Consider the following 18355-nt stretch of genomic DNA (forward strand, 5'->3'; position numbering starts at 1 on the left):
TTCACATAACCAGAAAATGAGAAAAAAACAGAGGAAAGTAAATAATTACTATTCACAACCAACATACTCCAGCCATGGTGGATTAAAAATCTTTCACGAGATAATAGTCTCAGATTGTCTGTACTAGTCATGTTAAACAATGCTTGTTTTCAAAATAATTTTCTTTATCATTTGTCATGTTATTCGACAGTTAAGTGATGGATATCAATGGTAATACTTGCTGAGATTCCATTTTAGGGCATCCCAATGCTACATTCATTTTTTATACTGTTGTGTTATGCAATTCATAATGATATTTTCAGTATTACACATTTCTCTTTTGGGAACTAAATCTAATTTGTGTGAGTGCTCAGCAAAGTAGTCACGACCTGTAATTTGTCATAATGTTGTCACTGTGTTGTACTCTAGCTATTGTAGGATAATTTTTCTGTTGTGAAACAGGACAGATCGTTCCAGTTCTTATTTCCATCCTGCAATTTATAAGATATTCTACAGCTACATTTTTCCTAAAACTGAATTTTTTTTTTCCCCCGCAGAATAACAGTGTTGGACACTTTCATTACTGTATTCAAGCATAATTTTTGTCTAGTTAATCTGGCTCATTTCCACAGATACAAACAAGGGAATGGTATCCATTGAAAGATTATATCTCTCTCTTCCATTGATAATGAATTTCCATTAGTTATTATTTGGACAATTACTTGCATTTTTTGATATTCATTAAAATTTTTTAATATTCTTGATTGGAAGAAAAAATATAATATGAGATTTGTTTTTAAAGTAAGTACTGTTTCAAAATTCTTCTGCAGAAGTGCCATGATTGGCATTTAGTACATGTGTTTCTGTGCACCACACTTCATTGGCTAGCCACAGATGCCCTTACAGAGTCACTTGATTTGTTTATGTTTGTTTGTATTTGAAATGCCTTCTCTGATTGAGTATCCCACCTGAAAGTTGGACGTTATTACTTCTTTGCAAAGTTGTCCAATGATTCTGCTGCAATATGCATACACAAACTCTGAGTCTGAAACATTATTATTGTGAGCAGTACCAAGCGAACAGTTACTGAGAGGAGTTGGGAGTTGGGAGTGATCGGTCGCAGCCTGCGGTGGAGAGAAGCCATGTGACAGCTGCTGCAATGTGCATACACAAACTCTGAGTCTGAGACATTATTGTGAGCAGTACCAAGCGAACAGTTACTGAGACGAGTTGGGAGTGATCGGCCGCAGCCTGTGCGGTGGGGAGAAGCCATGTGACAGGAGAGGTTGCAGCCTGCTGTGGTTGTGCTAGTAATGCTGGAGGAGACTGGTATTAATTGAGGATTTTTGTTAATTTGCCATTTTGTTGCATGTAGTTATTGCTTGCTTGCACACTGGACGGATTTCATCAGATTTGTATATGCATACATCGACAGTAATATTCGTATCTTTTTTGTGGCCAGAGGTGTATTTATTGAGTATAGACATTGAGAAATAATTAAGGTCTGTGTAAAGTTACTCAGTCTTTATATAATTTATTTTGAGAGTAAAGTTAATTAAAGTCTTTATTGGTTCTGTCAGTTGTTTTGTATCCCATATAAGGCTAGTTGACCAAAACCCTCCTGATCATTCAATTTCTCTACAAAAAAATATGGCAGTAGTTGTCGCAATCATTATCATCATGCATAGCACACTGCGTGGATCACAGTATTCTTTAGAAATATTTTTTAGCCTGTCGCTGATCACACAGTTGCAGTGGCAATACAAGGTAAGTTGTCCATTGTGTACATGAGCATTGCAGAACAGTTGTTAGAAGTTATTAGCGAATACTTTAAAACTTGCAGTCAGATACTTGAGAATTGATTTCTTTGTGATTTGTAGGAAGACTAGTTAACTTCTGTTTCTTTTTGTTCTCAATCAGAATTCTGTTATTGTCAGAGATACAACGTCACATATTTCCGTACATCTCTAAAATAATAACGAATTAGTTTTATGCCAACTGTGAAATACATGCTGTGATTAATTTTATTAGTGCCAAAGGCATAAAAGTGACTGAAATTCATCATCAAATCAGTGGAGTGAAGGGGGAAAACATTATGAGCAATGGGATGGTACAGAAATGGGTGAGAACTTTTGGTGCAGAAAGTTGGTGAAAAAGTGAGAGAGAACAGACACTTTAGTGTTTCAATGTTATGTGATGGGTTTCCTCTAGTGTCAACATGTGTGCTTTATGCAGTTGTTACAGAATGTTTACATTATCGAAAGTTATGCTCAGGCTGCAGATTTGTATGAGGACGGAATGCAACAGCTGGTTATGTGATACAATAAGTGCCTTAATACTCATGGGAATTATGTCGAAAAATAGGTAAAATTACTAAGAAAAGTCTACTTTTTTATTTTTTATTCAAAATGTTACTTGCTTAAAAAACACCCCTAATATTACAAGTTGCTGATAATCATTTAATATTCAATTGAAGATATTGTCATATCAGAACCACAATCAAGTCCAAATCTGAAGTCAAGATCATATGAAGTACAACACTTGGCACTGAAAGTATGTTTGTTACTGACACTGATGTACAGCCAGAACAGAACTTAATTCCCAGATGCAAAGTGCTGCTATTTATACAGCATTGAAAATTCCAGAATGATCCTTTTTATACAAACATTGAATATCACAGAATATACTAACATTGCAAATGTAATATATTTCAAGAACCCTCCAGAAGTGATGAATACTAAATAACAAATAATTTAAAGTTTGTACAGAAACCAGACGGTAATTATAAGAGTCAAGGGGTATAAAAGGGAAGCAGTGGTTGGGAAGGGAGTGAGACGGTTGTTGCCTATCCCCGATGTTATTCAATCTGTATATTGAGCAAGCAGTAAAGGAAACAAAAGAAAAATTTGGAGTAGGTATTAAAATCCATGGAGAAGAAATAAAAACTTTGAGGTTCGCCGATGACATTGTAATTCTGTCAGAGCCACAAAGAACTTGGAAGAGCAGATGAACGGAATGGACAGTGTCATGAAAGGAGGGTATAAGATGAACATCAACAAAAGCAAAACAAGGATAATAGAATGTACTCGAATTAAGTCTGGTGATGCTTGAGAATAAGATTAGAAAATGAGACACTTAAAGTAGTAAAGGAGTTTTGCTATTTGGGGAGGAAAATAACTGATGATGGTCGAAGTAGAGAGGATATAAAATGTAGACAGGCAATGGCAAGGAAAGCGTTTCTGAAGAAGAGAAATTTGTTAATATCGAGTATTAATTTAAGTGTCAGGAAGTCGTTTCTGAAAGCATTTGTATGGAGTGTAGCCATGTATGGAAGTGAAACATGGACAATAAATAATTTGGACAAGAAGAGAACAGAAGCTTTCAAAATGTGGTGCTACAGAAGGATGGTGAAGATTAGATGGGCATATCATATAACTAATGAGGAGGTATTGAATAGTACTGGGAAGAAGAGAAATTTGTGGCCAACTTGACTAGAAGAAGGGATTGCTTGGTAGGATATATTCTGAGGCATCAAGGGATCACTAATTTAGTATTGGAGGGCAGTGTGGAGGGTAAAAATCGCAGAGGGAGACCAAGAGATGAATACACTAAGCAGATTCAGAAGGATGTAGGTTGCAGTAAATACTGGGAGACGAAGAAGCTTGCACAAGATAGTAGCATAGAGAACTGCATCAAACCAGTCTCTGGACTGAAGACAACAACAACAACAACAATTGCTGGTGGTCAGTTTTGAACTGGTGACTCACAGCACACCAGCCTGTGATGCTAACCACTATGCCACACTGCTAGCAGCCTAAATTGTGGCATTGCTCTTTCCCCCGGAGAAACAATAACCCACTGTTTTGGAAGTCCTCATTGGAGCCAACTATAGTACTCTGGATTAAGGTCGCTTCAGTGATCCTGTGGATGGCAGTGCTGGTGAATTTGCCTATCCTGGTCATGTTGTTACATCCTGCTCATTATAATGAGCATAAGACGTAGCATCTTCCCTCAAAGCTTTGGTTGTTGAAGGGTGTCTTCAGTTTCTTTTAGCCTACCATCATCAATCTGCACTTCAGGACTGTAATAGTGCTTCGTACAGAGGACATGGAAGACGTCTCCATGCTTTTTGTCTACTTGATGAAGTGTTACATTCCTTAACTTTATAATGCAATGTCCAACTAGTGAGAAAGGATACAACACACTCCAAGGTAGCTCTTTAGTAACTTTTTATAGTCCCACTTTTCACACAGGCATACAAATCCATATCCAGTCCTCCAGGCTATATCTCACAGGCCAGTGCTTGAAATTATGGTGGTCTTAGTCTTTCTTTTGTGTTGGTAACCAGGGTCCAAATGACGGCCAGCTGCCTTGCTTCTTTGGTCCTAGTGATGAGGTGTGTCACGTAGTCATCTTCTGGGTGAAGCAGGAACAGTGTGTCCATTGTCATTTCAGCCTCACAACTGTGTAGGAGACAGAATGCTGTGAAGTGTGTAGTGGCTTGCTTTGCTGTATTGTACGCAAATGTCACGACAAGCAGCGTTGTATCCCAATCTCTCTGTTTGACATCAACATACATCAATAGCATATCTGCCAACATCTTATTAAAGTGTTCTGTGAGGCCATTCATCTGCAAGTGGTAGACAATTGAAATGTTGCAGGTAATGTTGCAATGTGATATTACCTGTGATGCTACTCTCAACTGGAAACAACTTTTCCTCAATCATCACTCATTACACTGGGTGTTCTGTGCTTCAGAATTATCTCTTCTACAAGGAATTTCACAGTTTCTGGAGCTTCAGCAATTGGCACAGCTTTGATGACAATGTAGCAGTTGAGGTAATGAGTATATACTATCATCCATCGATTCTTTCAGACTCCATCAAGACATCAGTTCCAGTTTAATGGAATGGTGCAGATGGTAGACAGTTGTCATCCTGAGGTGATGTCACAGTGTGAAATTACCTGTGGCCCTACTCTCAACTGAAAACTTTTCCGCAATCAGAGTTCATTACATGGATTGCTCTGAGCTCCAGAAAGATGTCTTCTACAAGGAACTTTTCTGGAATTTCCAGAACTTCAGCAGTCGGCACAGCTTTGGTGATAGTGTTGCAGTTGAGGCAGTCAGTGCAGACTGTCATCTATCATTTCTTTGGAAACCTCCCAAGAGGTTAATTCCAGTTTGATGGAGTGGTACTGCTGCAAGTGGGATTGGTACCAGATGCACCAGAGGTGATAGTGGCATATGTTGTGGCATATGCTTCTGTCATTGGCATTCCTTACACTGATTCAAATAATGTCTAACAGTTCAGTGGAGACCTGCCAATGATACCTGCATCTGTTTCTGTCAAGATTCTTCACAAATCCCAGGTGACAAAATGTTGGAATATCATAGAAATATTTCAGGATACCTGGTTGTAGATAAGAAGGGGTGACAAACAATCATTTCCACTTCACTGGATCATTTTTGCTCTTATACAATGCTATGTTTATTAACTGGAATTCTTCATTTCTTCCAGGCTTCTGCAGTTTTCAGCAGTGCTGAATCTTCCTTATATTCCACAGCAATGTCATTTAATGCAGTGATGACTGAGATTTCATCCAAACTGCTGTGTTCTGCCAAAAGAGTCTTCAAAAGCCACTCCACATCCTTGTGTTTGTGTATATTTTTTGTAAATATGCACTTATTCAAATTCAGGTGGAGGTCTACACTCTGAACACACTTCCATAAAGTAGTCACTTAGCTTATATGTTCTTCAGATGTCTTCAAAAATGACAATGTTACCCAGATAGCAAAGACACATTATCCATTTAAGGTTTAAAAGCGGGTTGTCGAACATACATTCTTTTGTGTGCTGTGGTTCTGCTGTTGTGGGAGAGGATCCCTCAGACAGGACACCAAACACATAGATTTTCTTACAGAAGTATAATTGTTGACAAAACAGCAACAACGTGTGGGAATATGCTAGTCCTGACGATAGGCCCATTCTGCACTTAAGTACACTCCATTAATCTTGGGAGCAGTCCATGTCCAGACAGTCACCATATACTATGAACACAGTAATTGAAGTGACACAAGAACTCAAGGAAGCTAGAACAAGGGCTAATGCAAGAGTGAGTCCAGATGTTGATACTGTATGTAGATGTCATCAATGTCCAGAATTGGATAAACATCTTTCTTTGTGATTTTGTTCATTTGTCAGTAGTTGACACAGAAACAGCATGAGCCTTCTCACTTTCACCTGGGTTATCCATTGTTCAATAGCTGGCACTTAATATGAACACTGAGTAATTGGTGGATAATACCAACTGTTGATACAGTGTTTTACCATGGGCCACTTGGTCTGTCTTTTCTTCATTCCAAATTTGAAAGCACTGAAAATTGGTGCAGAATGGCTATCATTGTTAGGCCAGATCCTTTGACAGTTTGATCGTAGCCTCCTCCCTGGCACTGCATGTACTGGTAGTAGAACATAATTCTTCAATGATGACATTAAGCTGCCCTTCCTGCATTTGTTTGGCTGTCTTTACACAAGTACCCTTATGATGAGATGTGGCTGCTTGTGATAATTAGTGATCCAAAGTTCTCCTTAACCACCTACAATATTTGCAATTGTCACTGGCATGTAGATTTATTTTGTAAGTCTCAGTAGCAAAATAATTCTGATGAACATAATTGTTTCACCCTACACTCGATTATACAAACTGTGACATAATATGATATGACATTTCTAATGTAATTTATATGCACAAATTTTTAACCTTTGCATAAGAGAAAAGATAGTTCTGTAGTGTGTATCATCTGCAGCATCCTATCTCAAAATTTATTTTTCCTTGACCCAGTGGAAAATTGAGGGGAGGGGGGCAGCCCAAATTAGCCTTTGGTCCTATAATCATCTGTTACTATGTAAAGGAAATGAAGATGATGTCTTTGTAACATGTACTCTCAGAAAATACAAATTTAGCAGCAGCAGCAGTCACAATTGGTCCAACAATTCCCTTTAGTTCTTATCTTTTTACTTTATGTTTGTCAGTACATTGCTAAAGACAAGGAACTCTTACTGTGAAACAAATTATGTAATTGACACATCAGTGTTCACACTTTGAACTGAATTTCCATATATGAAGAAAGCTGATGGTGTTCAGATGGAAAACATGCTAAAACAGAATCAACACAGTCATAAGTTGATTACAAAACCTACCTTGGGGTTTTCTTTATAATGTTTATAAATGTGTATGTAAATCATTACACACCAAAAAATATTAAACAACAAGCAGGAACATAGAAAAAGATTATAACTGGCTAGGGTTTTGAACAAATTTCTTCTTCACTCACACTTACACACACGTGTCTGTGAGCTGCTCAATACCTAATAAATCTTCTTCCTGTTCTAATCTCTCTCTCTCTCTCTTTGCCTCCCCCTTGCCTTTCTTGTTATCATATTTAATGGATATTATGTTTTTCATATGTAGGAGGCAAAAGTGTGGGACATTATCCTGTGGTTCTTCAAGATGCAAGAATTTGGATACATGACAACTGCATTTCTACTGCTTCGCTTGGACAAGACCTTACACTATTGGAAATCCATATATTTCATTGGGCATCTCATTGCTGCAGTGCTGTACCTTGTCGGCATATCTATCGAATACTGTGTTCATAAGAAAAAGAAAGAACACTGATTACATATCATGTTTTCATGATGCCTCTATTTTCTCTCTTATACATCTTTTGTAGCTTGAGAGACCTCTGTTAGTAATATGTAATGTGTCTCAATTTGTGATGTTTTGGGAATGGTATTGTGTATAATTCTATTATGGCTGCAACCCAATCCTGTGAAGCAAGCAACTAAATTTTATAACGATCATAAGAGGGTTGTGACAGTGGATAATATACTTTTCAGGCTCAGGGAGTGAGGTATAATCATGCATAACAAGGCAAAGAAGGGGAATATGCTACTGGAGAAGTACTACATTTCCTAAAATAAATTTAATTTCTAAGCATTATATTTATGTTAATCAGAAAAATAGTGATAAATGGTATGACAAATCAGAGTTAAAATGTTAATCATTAAGTGATTGATTAGGAGAAAGTGCCAACAGTAAGAGAGCTTAATTTTTCCTCTAATACTAAAATATTTATTTAAAGTAATTGGACTGATAAAAAAAATCTACTTGCCACTGGCACCTTCTGGCAGAAGGGTTGAGCGGAAGAAGATGGGATGAAAGGAAAGGACAGGTGAGGTTTAGAAAATTGACACAGTTTTGAAAAGTTACCCTGAACCCTGATTCAGGGGAGACTTACCAGGTCAGATGAGACAAAAAGATTGATTGTTGGCGACTGCAGCAGAAGAGATTTGAAAACCTGAAAGCTTAAAGATGGAAGATAGACAGAGATTATTGACAAAGAGTTAAGGAAAGCCGACTGCATTGTATGTGATAGAGGTGGAGGACAGGGGAAAATAAACAGATCAGAAAATAAAAGAAATAGCAAAACATACAAGGGATGAAGAAAGGAATAGTTACTGAGAAGACCAAAGAAATTAATAGAAATTAAGGCTGGGTGGGTGACAAGAACCAAGAGCATGTTGTAATGTGAGTTCCCACCTTTGGAGTTATGAGAAATTCATGTCGGGGGAAGAATCGGGTTGGCACATGTGGTGAAACAGGCACTGAGGTCATGTCTGTCATGTTGTAGAGCATACCCTGAAACAAGATATTGTGTGTTGGCAGCATACACCCTCTGTGTATGTCCAGTCATCCAAACTGATAACTTGGTGGCAGTCATACCAATGGTAAATGCTGGACAGTATTTATGTAATAGCTGGTACACAATGTGTTGCTTCACAGGTGGCTCTTACTTTGATAGTATATATTTTGCCAGCTATAGGACTGGTATTGGTGGTGGCAGGAGGGAGCATAGGGCAAGTCTTACAGTGAGGGTGGTCTCAGGAATAGGAACCATAGGAAAGGGAAATGGGTACAGAAAGAGCATTGGTGTGACAAGGATATTGCATAGACTTTTTTTTTTTTGAAGGAGGGGGGGGGGGGGGGGGGACCAAAAAGCTATTCTAGGTGTTGAGAGCGAAATGTTGGATGGAATGGATCTCATTTCAGGGCATAGCATTCTCAGAATAGTTGATTGAGGTACTGAGGGACAAGAAGAGATGTAGTCCTGAGTTGTTTCTGCAGAGATGAGCGTACCATGATTGTACGTAATGGCCTGGGAAATCTGCTTTTAAACTAGCCTGTTGGTGCAATTATATCCTGGTGCGAGGGATGGCAATTGCAGAATGCAAATGCTGTTGTTTGCTAGTAGTTTTCATGTGAGCAGAAGTGTGTAGCTGACCCTTGGTGAGGATAAGGTCAACATCAAATGGCCATATGAAATGTAACTGGGAGAATGTATTTAGAGATTTAAACATTTCAACAGGTCAGCCTCATCGTGAGTTCGTATGGCAAAGATGTCCTTAGTTTATACAAACCAAACCAGGGGATGAAGGATTATAGATCCCAGGAAAGCCCCCACCAACTGACCCATGAAAAAATTGGCATAGGAAGGAGCCATCCAGGTTCCCATGGCTGTATCCCTGATCTGTCTGTATGTTTGCCCCTCAAAGATGAAATAGTAGTTGATAAGTACAAAATTGATTAAGCTGAGCAGGAAGGATTTCATAGGTTTGGAATCAGTCGGGCACAGACCGAGGAAGTGTTCAGCAGTAGACAGAACATGTATAGGGGGGATGTTGGTATAGAGTGAGGCAACACCAGTGGTGGTGGCAAGGTGTGTGATGGGATTGGGACAGACAGATTTTAGATGATCTAGGAAATGGTTGACGTTTTTAATATAGGAGGAAAGTCTTTGCAGGTGTTGTTCACCTAAGACAGACAAGGGCACCTATACCCGGCAGGTAAGGGGGCGGGCCGCTGCCCCCTCCACCACTAGCTCTCAGAGAAAGGAAAATACATAGTGTAGTCAGATGTTTTCCTTTCAAGAAAATAATTTAAAAGTAGGTATTGTGTGAGTTTTTAGCAGGTTTGGAACTGGAACTTATTTTATGGCTACTTATAGGTTGCCATTCGTCTTGCAAAATAGTAAAAATACTCCAGGTCTGCCCCCCCCCCCCCCCCCCCCATAAACTGTCATATGGGCACCCTGGAAGGCAGATATACATTTGATGGGTGCCTTGAAGCCAGCAACTGTGAAATAGCCAGGGTGATTGGGTTTGTGGGTCTTAAGAGAATGGTAAAAAGTGTGAGGGGGGGGGGGGGGGGGGGCATGCTTTGGGTGGGCTAAAAAGGTCTATGGATTGAGGTGATGGTCTTTGTGTGGGGCATGAGGTTTTAAGGAGGGATTGTAGGTCTGTTTGTATCACAGGGGTGGAATCTTAATGGCAGAAGCTGTATGTAGAGGTATCAGACAGCTGGTGTACATCCTTGCTTACATACTCCCATCAGTCACTGGGAGTTGTCGTTTCCAGGGAACAAAGAGCCTGGAATCCTGCAGAGTACAGGTTAGGATCATGTTATAGGGGCACAAGGAAGGATTGTGGAACATGCTGGATGTTAAGAATTCTTCTTGGCCAGTCCCATGCTCCTTCTGCACTCATTTCCCTGCCCTATGGCTCCTAACCATATGATTGTTTCCACTGTAAGACTTGCCTTATGCACCCTCCTACCATCACCTATAGCAGCCTGAGACATGTCATGTACTGGCTGTTACATAAACACTGTTCGATCATTTACATGGGTATAACTACCACCAAGTTATTCAGTTACGATGAATGGACTTACAGGAAGCGTATTGGCAACACGCAATATCCTATTGCAGAGCATGCTCTAGAATGTGACAGTCATGACCTCGGTGCCTGTTTCAACACATGTACCATCTGGATTCTGCCCCCAGTCACCAGCTCCTCAGAACTCCACAGGTGGGAACTGATGTTCCACCGTGTTGTTGGGTCTTGCCACCTACCTGTCCTTAATTTATGTCAATTTCTTCAGTCTCAGCATTTCTTCTCAGTAACTATTTCTTCCTTCATCCCTTTTAGTTTTCTATATCCTTTATTTTCTGACCTGACTGTATTTCCCCATCCTCCACCTCCACCACAAACGTAGAACTTAGTATTCTGCTCTTATTAACTCTTTGCCGGTAATCTGTGTCTTGCTTATAACCCTATCTTCACCTTTAGGCTCTCTTTTCCAAATATCATCTGGTGCAGTCCTCAATAATCAAACTTTCCTTCTCAGCCTGCCCAGTAAGTCTCCTTTGACCTGGAGTTTGGGATGATTTTTCTGAAGTTTCTCTGATTTCTAAATCTCAACAGTCTTTTCCCTTCATCCCTTTCCCTTCCCCTTCAACCTTCTGCAAGAAGTAGGAGCAGCCACTTGCTCACTTAACCTTTATATTTGTTTTCTCCTGTTGCCAGTTGGTGAATAGATTTTTTCGCTCTCCATTTACATTTTATTTTCAAAAATTGATTAGTGTCATTAAAATATTTATGTAGATGTTTCTGACTTATGGTACTAATAAGTGTTGTTTTGATAATCTGTGAACCTGTTTTTAATGTCTAGCACTAAACATTTCTCAGTGGTTTATGCAAGTTCTTAACTTCCTTTCTGATGAAGCGTATTGTTGCTTAGCTTTTATATAGGATCAAAAGCCAATGACATACTGGATAAATATTTCATTGGAAACATGTTGAACACTGATGACTAAGACTGTCTTAAAAAAGGTTATGTTGGTTGAATAGATATATTTAAAGTCTGTTGTGACAGTAGATAAAGTATTAATATTTTTGTCTCAAAGTTGTTAGAGTCTAGTTCTGATACATTGAAGGTTCAAAGAGAAAGGAGAGAGAAGAAAGATGTCTAATGAATGTATTGCACAAAACAATGTTGTGTGCTTGCCACATTATTTTGATAAGGCATACTGCAAACTGAACATTTGTCTGGTTGTTTCTGACCCATACATTTTCTGTGAATCAGTTTCATTTTGCTTTCAATTTCTGCAAAGCCCAATTGCATGTGTTGAATAAAACTTCAGATCCAGTCTCTGCCCTCAGTAAGCATAACTTAATTGTCATGGATCCATGTCTTGGTTATGTTCACATTTTTTGTTTATTCACAAGTTCATTTGATTTCAATAATCAGCCCACTGCTGTATGGAACAGTTTATTCATGATTATTTTTTTAATATTTGCTCTCACATTCCTAGGCTAAGCATTTAATGGACAGTATCACTGTCCTTGTTTACCATATATCTGTGATATTGTATTTTTTAGAGGAAAGTGGGTAAAATAACTGTTTGGTTATTTGCCGAGTACTGTAATATTTCTAACTGTGTTTTTTCAGACATGAAGTAAATATATGGGTGACAATAATCTTTTTTTTTTTTTTTACATCTGTAATGAAAATATCATCTGAAGATTTTATAAGTAATTTTGTAGACTGTTGTATATTTTTTATATCTTGTCATTACCATTTTCACAGATCATTCATATTGGATGTCTTACATGGACTAAACAAATCAATAGAAAATCAGAACATATTTTTCTTAAACTTCTTCAGATCTTGCTGTCAATCCTATTTTATGCTGATGTACACTTAGAATAGAGTTCCTGAGAATTTCATGTAAATTTTTTCTGCTTTTCCTTCCTGTATATTTTTAAAGGAACCTTGACATTCACAATTTATCGGTATCATAATCTTATGTGTTGTAATATTTGTACACTTCTTGTTGATGGTGCTTTCATAATTCTTCATTTGCCAGAGTTCTGCAAGATGTGGATATGAAATATTGTTTTTAAATTGTGCAGGAATAATGCAACATCAAGATTGCCTGTATTTGATCCCAAGAGTGTTTACCTAATTCTTCATATTTTGTACACCTACCTCATTCATAGTATTAATGCAGTCAAAATATTTGTGAAATGATTTGCCTAAAAGTAAGAAGTAAAACAGTTTAGAGAGACATGTAACATGCCTTTGAATGACACTTCAAATGAAGTACAACAAGTGTGGCATGTCAGATATTTTGCTGATCTGTTTTACTTCTTATTTTTAGACATTCATTTCACAAAACATTTGGCCATTTATATTTTTTCCAATTTGTTTTCCATGTTTTGTTCTGAAAGCATGGAATATAATATTTTTAAAAAATCTGTTGGTTTTCTATTATTATTGTTATTATTATTATTATTATTATTATGAGTGTACAGATGAGTTTAGTTTATGTTCTACTTTGATATTTGTTGTATTTTTTCAACATGAAAGAAATAATTCCATGGTTTCTACACAGTGTAACTTGTTATATGCAAAATAGCTAGGCCTTGAATAGATGCGGTTGTTGGCCCATTTGTCCATTTCTGACTCTTTGTTGGGATATGAAACCTCGAGGAAAAAAAAAAAAAGTGTAATTTCTAGGGAATTTTGTTTTCACTCCACTCAAAAATGTGACTAAAAGGTTCAATGCAGTTCTATCTCATTTCTGTACTAACAGAGTCATTATAATATATTCTACTACAATGAGCAAAGAGTTAGCAATCTAAATTTTGAACATATGCAGAGCATATAAAATCAAGGAGCACATCTTCTGGAAGTAATTGTTAAAAAACATGTAAGTAAACAAGTAATAGCATTTATGTAATTTCAAAATATAAGAATGAACTAAACAGAACACTATATTCAAGTTTGTTATTATTACTGTAAGAAACATGCCTGAAGATCAATATATTTGTACAAATTGTTATATTTTTAATTGTGTATTTAATGATTTGTTGGAAAAGTTTTAAAGAAATAAAACATTATTATAAAAAGCATAAAACTTTGTTGCAACATTTCAGGATTCTGTTTATTATAAAGAAAAAGCTGCATAAAGATGAAAAACGTGGAAATGTAGATTCCTGATTGGAAATGATTATGCAATTATTATTATTATTATTATTATTATTATTATTATTATTATTATTATTATAGTAGTTCAAAGGCCTATAGTATAATTCAGATGTTACAGCATTCCTATGCCTGTGCCACTAAACTCTTAATAATAAAGGGTATCATTGGGTTTCCACTCAGAGTTACTGAACAGTTGTGTCCATGTCATTGCATAACAAATTTTTTGAGCAACAATTGGAAGGAGAAAACTTTTGCTAATAACTTCTCCTAAAGAGCAATTGAACAACTGGAAAGAGAGCAGTGAAAAACTAAGTGGAAGCTGGTCCATGTAAAGTATGTTGATCAGTAGTACATGAACTGGATTCTCAAAAAACATAATGTGTAAACCCATATGAATCTGCAGTCAATCTCTGTCAAAAATGTGTCACAATGTGAACTCAGTTGTGAGTATCAGTCCATGCTGTTTTTGAGGTATTGGACACATGTGCACAATGAGGAGTTTCAGAAGAACTTTGAGGCAGTATCTCACATAAAATATATATAAAGCTCTTTAAGTTCATCTACAAACATGGGTCCACACCTACTCAGAGGCACAAGAATGCTTTTTTGAATATTCATATTATAAAACTTGCATAAGGACAAGGAGGAAAGATACAGAACAAATATAATAATGCCTGTACATGCAAACAGTATGCAAATGATCTTTACTTCAAGAAGTACAATGTTTGAACAACGGAGTGCCACTAATCTTGCCAGAATGTAGGAGGGGGTACCCAAAAAAACACAGTGTTATTTTTTAAAAGCTGTACATGTTCAAACTGTTTACAAAACAACCTTATCCCCTACAAAATACTCTCCATTGCAGCTAATACATTTGTCCCACCAGTGCTTCCACTGTTCAAAACATTTTTATAGTCATCTTCAGGAATGGTTGACTGCTGCTCTCTCGTTTTTTTCTTGATTGCTTCAGTGTTGTCACATCGATGTCCTTTCAAGCTGCTTTTCATGCAAGCACATAAGAAAAAGTCACACGAAGCCAGGTCAGGTGAGTAAGGTGTGTGGGACAGCAGCACCATGCCATTTTCAGCCAGAAACTGTCCAACAGAGATGGCTGTGTGTGCAGGTGTGCTGTCATAGTGGAAGAACCAGTCTCATGTCTGCCACAAATAGGGTCTTTTGACAAACACTGTTGCACAATCTTCTTAAAGATTCCAAACAAAATGTTTGTTTAACGGTCTGACCTAGAGGATCAAACTCTGAATGAACTAAACCCTTGGCATCAAAAAAGCAAATCAGTATTGTTTTGATGTTGATTTGACTTGAAACTTTGTTGGACAGAGTGATGATGATGTCTTCCACTGGCTTTTGGCTGTTGTTTCGTTTTCTGGGTTGTAACCATAGCACCATGACTCATCACCAGTAATGACCTGTGACAGGAAATCTAGATCAGTTTCAAGCTGTTGTTTCAAAGCATGACGTTTTTCAACTTGATGCTCCATTTGATTGCCAGTCATAACTAGAGGAACAAACTTTGCAGCAATGCTTTTCATTCCCAAATCTTCCATTACAATTTCCTGAGACAAGCTCCAAGACAACCCACTAATCACTGACAGTTGATCAGTTGTCTGTCAGTGGTCTGTGAGCAGAAGCTTTCGAATTTTTTCAATGTTTTTGTCGATTCGGGCAGTTGATGGATGTCCAGAATGAGGTTTGTCATCAATTGACATGTCGCTGTTTGTAAATCAAGCAAACCAGTCATACACTTTGAGTTTTTCCCAACACACAATCTTGGTAAGCTGTTTTCAACATTAAAACAGTTTCAGCAGCACTTTTACCAAGTAGAAAACAAAATTTCACAGCTGCACATTGTTCACTTAAACTTGCCACCATAAAAAAATGAAAGAAGAATAAAACAGCTCTAGCAAAAACAATCACTGCAGATGAACAGAACAAGCCAGGTTGACAACACAGGCAGCACTGAACTGGCAATGGTTTCACTCTATATGCCTAGCGGCAGAAATGCCTACAACACGAGCTCCACCCACAGCAAAGTTACTCCGGGTTTTTTCTTCGGTACCCCCCTCGTAATTCCATTGAGCACATCTAGGATGATCTCATCCCTGCACATTGATGATTAGCTTTTGCTTGCTGGATATCAAAATCAGTTGCTGGTTCTCTGTGCCTTACTTGTGGCACTTCACATATGAGGAATAATGCTCACCACATCTGTGGCATACTCAAGTGGCACATGCCTCTTGATCCTGTCAAAGGGTGTGTAGCTCAGGGAAGACTACTTTCAGCAGTATATAGGTTTGCCGTCATAGGATTTCTGAGCTTGTGGGGTAAACAGTTCACAGTGGTGTACTTCACAAGACTACAGACTGTGTATTTATATGAGATTTTGTTTGCAATAGCCTAACTGTGTTAACAACTGATTATTCCCCCCCCCCCCCCCCACACACACACACACACACACACCTGAAGAAATTGTTTTTCTTCCCACTTGTGTAGATGTGGAGAATATGATTCAGCATAGTCACAAAGTATGTAAAACTAAACATTGTTCATTTACCCTGTAATCATCAACAACAAAGTGATTGCTTGTGAAAGTGTGTAACATGAACTCTCAGTACAATGTAAACGTAACAGCTATCACATTCAGTTTGCCCTCGCCACAAAGCTTAGACTGATAGCAAACAAGCAGCTTTAATTCTATTGGTTGGTACCCAGAAACTAATGGTGGACACTGTGTTTTATGCATAACCACATGAGAAATTAAAAGTATGCAAACTCACTATGAAATTAACACTGCACATGCATTTATAACACATCCCCTCAGAAGGCACACAAAAAATATGCAACTGCAGCAGCATTAATTTAAAATAAAAAGAGTGTAAGTAAAAGAAAAATACTTGCAACTAATGGTGGGTCAATAAAGCAACATTGAAAGTTAATAGTTTGTTTCCAGAAATTTTATTCACATAGCAAAAGTTAGGGAAAGGAAAAAATGAAACAAACAATTTACAATTTGAACTGCTGAATTCTGTTAGTCTACAATTGGGAAGAGTGCACAGCAATGCAGCTTATCTGTTTGTTATTGAGGAAGTGTGGAAGCATCTTGAGATGACATCGGCGGCTTGTGATGTTGCAGATGAAGTTATTACAGTAATTCTATTTGTTGTATTTCCACAGGTCTCTTCCAGTTATGGTCCAAAGTCACCTGCAGTCGCATTCAACAGGCTAGTGGCTGAAGAAATGCAGTTGTTGGCGACGGGCCACAGGTTTAGCATGTTGTACACGTTTATTGCTTGTTAAACACACGTATTTCTCATTTCAGTACCTTATACACTGTTCATGATCATTTCCGACCACGATACAACTGTTTGTCGTGTTTACATATGACTACCACAATTGCAAATTTAGTCAGTTAAACCATTCTTGCACCCAATGCACAATTGTAATTATTTTCTCAGTGACAGTTATGGCTTCAAACACTCAGCTGATCATTTAGAAGACAAATGCAACATAAGGTTTTATGGAGCCTTGGCTTGCACAATGTGGTTAAATGTAAAAAAGTTTCAGTCACATGTTGGTAGTAGTAGCTATAATGCCTAAAGCATTGCCAGTACTGGTTTAGTCACAGTTGACTTAGTAATACTCAAAGTATACAATCATTCTGTTCATAATGATCACTTTAACTTTCATTCAGCACTGTTGTCAGTCATAAAGTTCCACAATTCATTATCACTGAAAGTTTTTGCAAAAGTTTTTGTATCTCAAATCAACAATGCACCTCTGTGTTGGAAATGTGTGGACACTGTATTTTTCCATCGTTTACAACCGTACATAGGATACATTGTGACGAGTGCATTAGTCCTCCATGAAATGGTATTCTATGGTTTTTGATTGCCAACGAATGTGGTATGTAGCCTGTATCTACGTGTTAATAAAATACAATCTTTTATTTGATCCCTAAACAATGTTTCCTTGTAATTTTGCTGCACTAAACTAAAGAATCCAACAGGTGATGGGCCCAGCACTCAATTAAAGTGAAATAATAAATTTCATAGTGAAGTGTTTTGGGGCAAAAGTTTGTATAAAGTTGCATGGTGTATACAGTGAATAAAAGTGACTATTAACATGAGTACAACACAGCTACTACAAATAGAGCAGCTTATAGCCTGCGAGAATTATGCAATTTGGAAATTTGCCATTGAGGCATATTTGCACTAGGATGACGTGTGGAATGTCATAAAAGGTACATTGAAACCGACAGAAAAGAGTTTTTCTGCTAAGGATCAGAAGGCGAAATCAAAACTAATCCTTTTGGTTGACTCAACAAATTTTGTTCATATAGGAAAGGCTATGTCAGCAAATTAGTTTTACTTTGTGAGCTGGTAACTATGATACTGAACAAGGGCAAAAGCGTGGACAAATATGTGAATAAAATAATTTTACTCATGAATTGTATGAGGAATATATG

At 37.6% G+C, this 18355-nt stretch overlaps 1 protein-coding gene across 3 annotated transcripts in view; it reads left to right on the forward strand.

Moving 5' to 3' along the window:
- Positions 1-17849, forward strand: part of LOC126334685 (lysophospholipid acyltransferase 7) — a 131215-nt gene extending 113366 nt beyond the window's left edge. The window contains exon 8 of one of the 3 annotated variants that reach the window (XM_049997164.1): positions 17065-17849. In XM_049997164.1, coding sequence (XP_049853121.1) covers positions 17065-17187 — 123 coding nt within the window. In that variant the 3' untranslated portion in view covers positions 17188-17849. Of the gene's footprint in view, positions 1-1048; positions 1386-7452; positions 9024-17064 lie in introns of those variants that run through there. The other 2 variants (XM_049997162.1, XM_049997163.1) reach the window with 2 other exon arrangements.
- Positions 17850-18355: the final 506 nt, after the last annotated feature.

The sequence above is a fragment of the Schistocerca gregaria genome, chromosome 2 (genome assembly GCF_023897955.1).
Source record: "Schistocerca gregaria isolate iqSchGreg1 chromosome 2, iqSchGreg1.2, whole genome shotgun sequence".
In the NCBI taxonomy this organism is placed as follows: domain Eukaryota; kingdom Metazoa; phylum Arthropoda; class Insecta; order Orthoptera; family Acrididae; genus Schistocerca; species Schistocerca gregaria.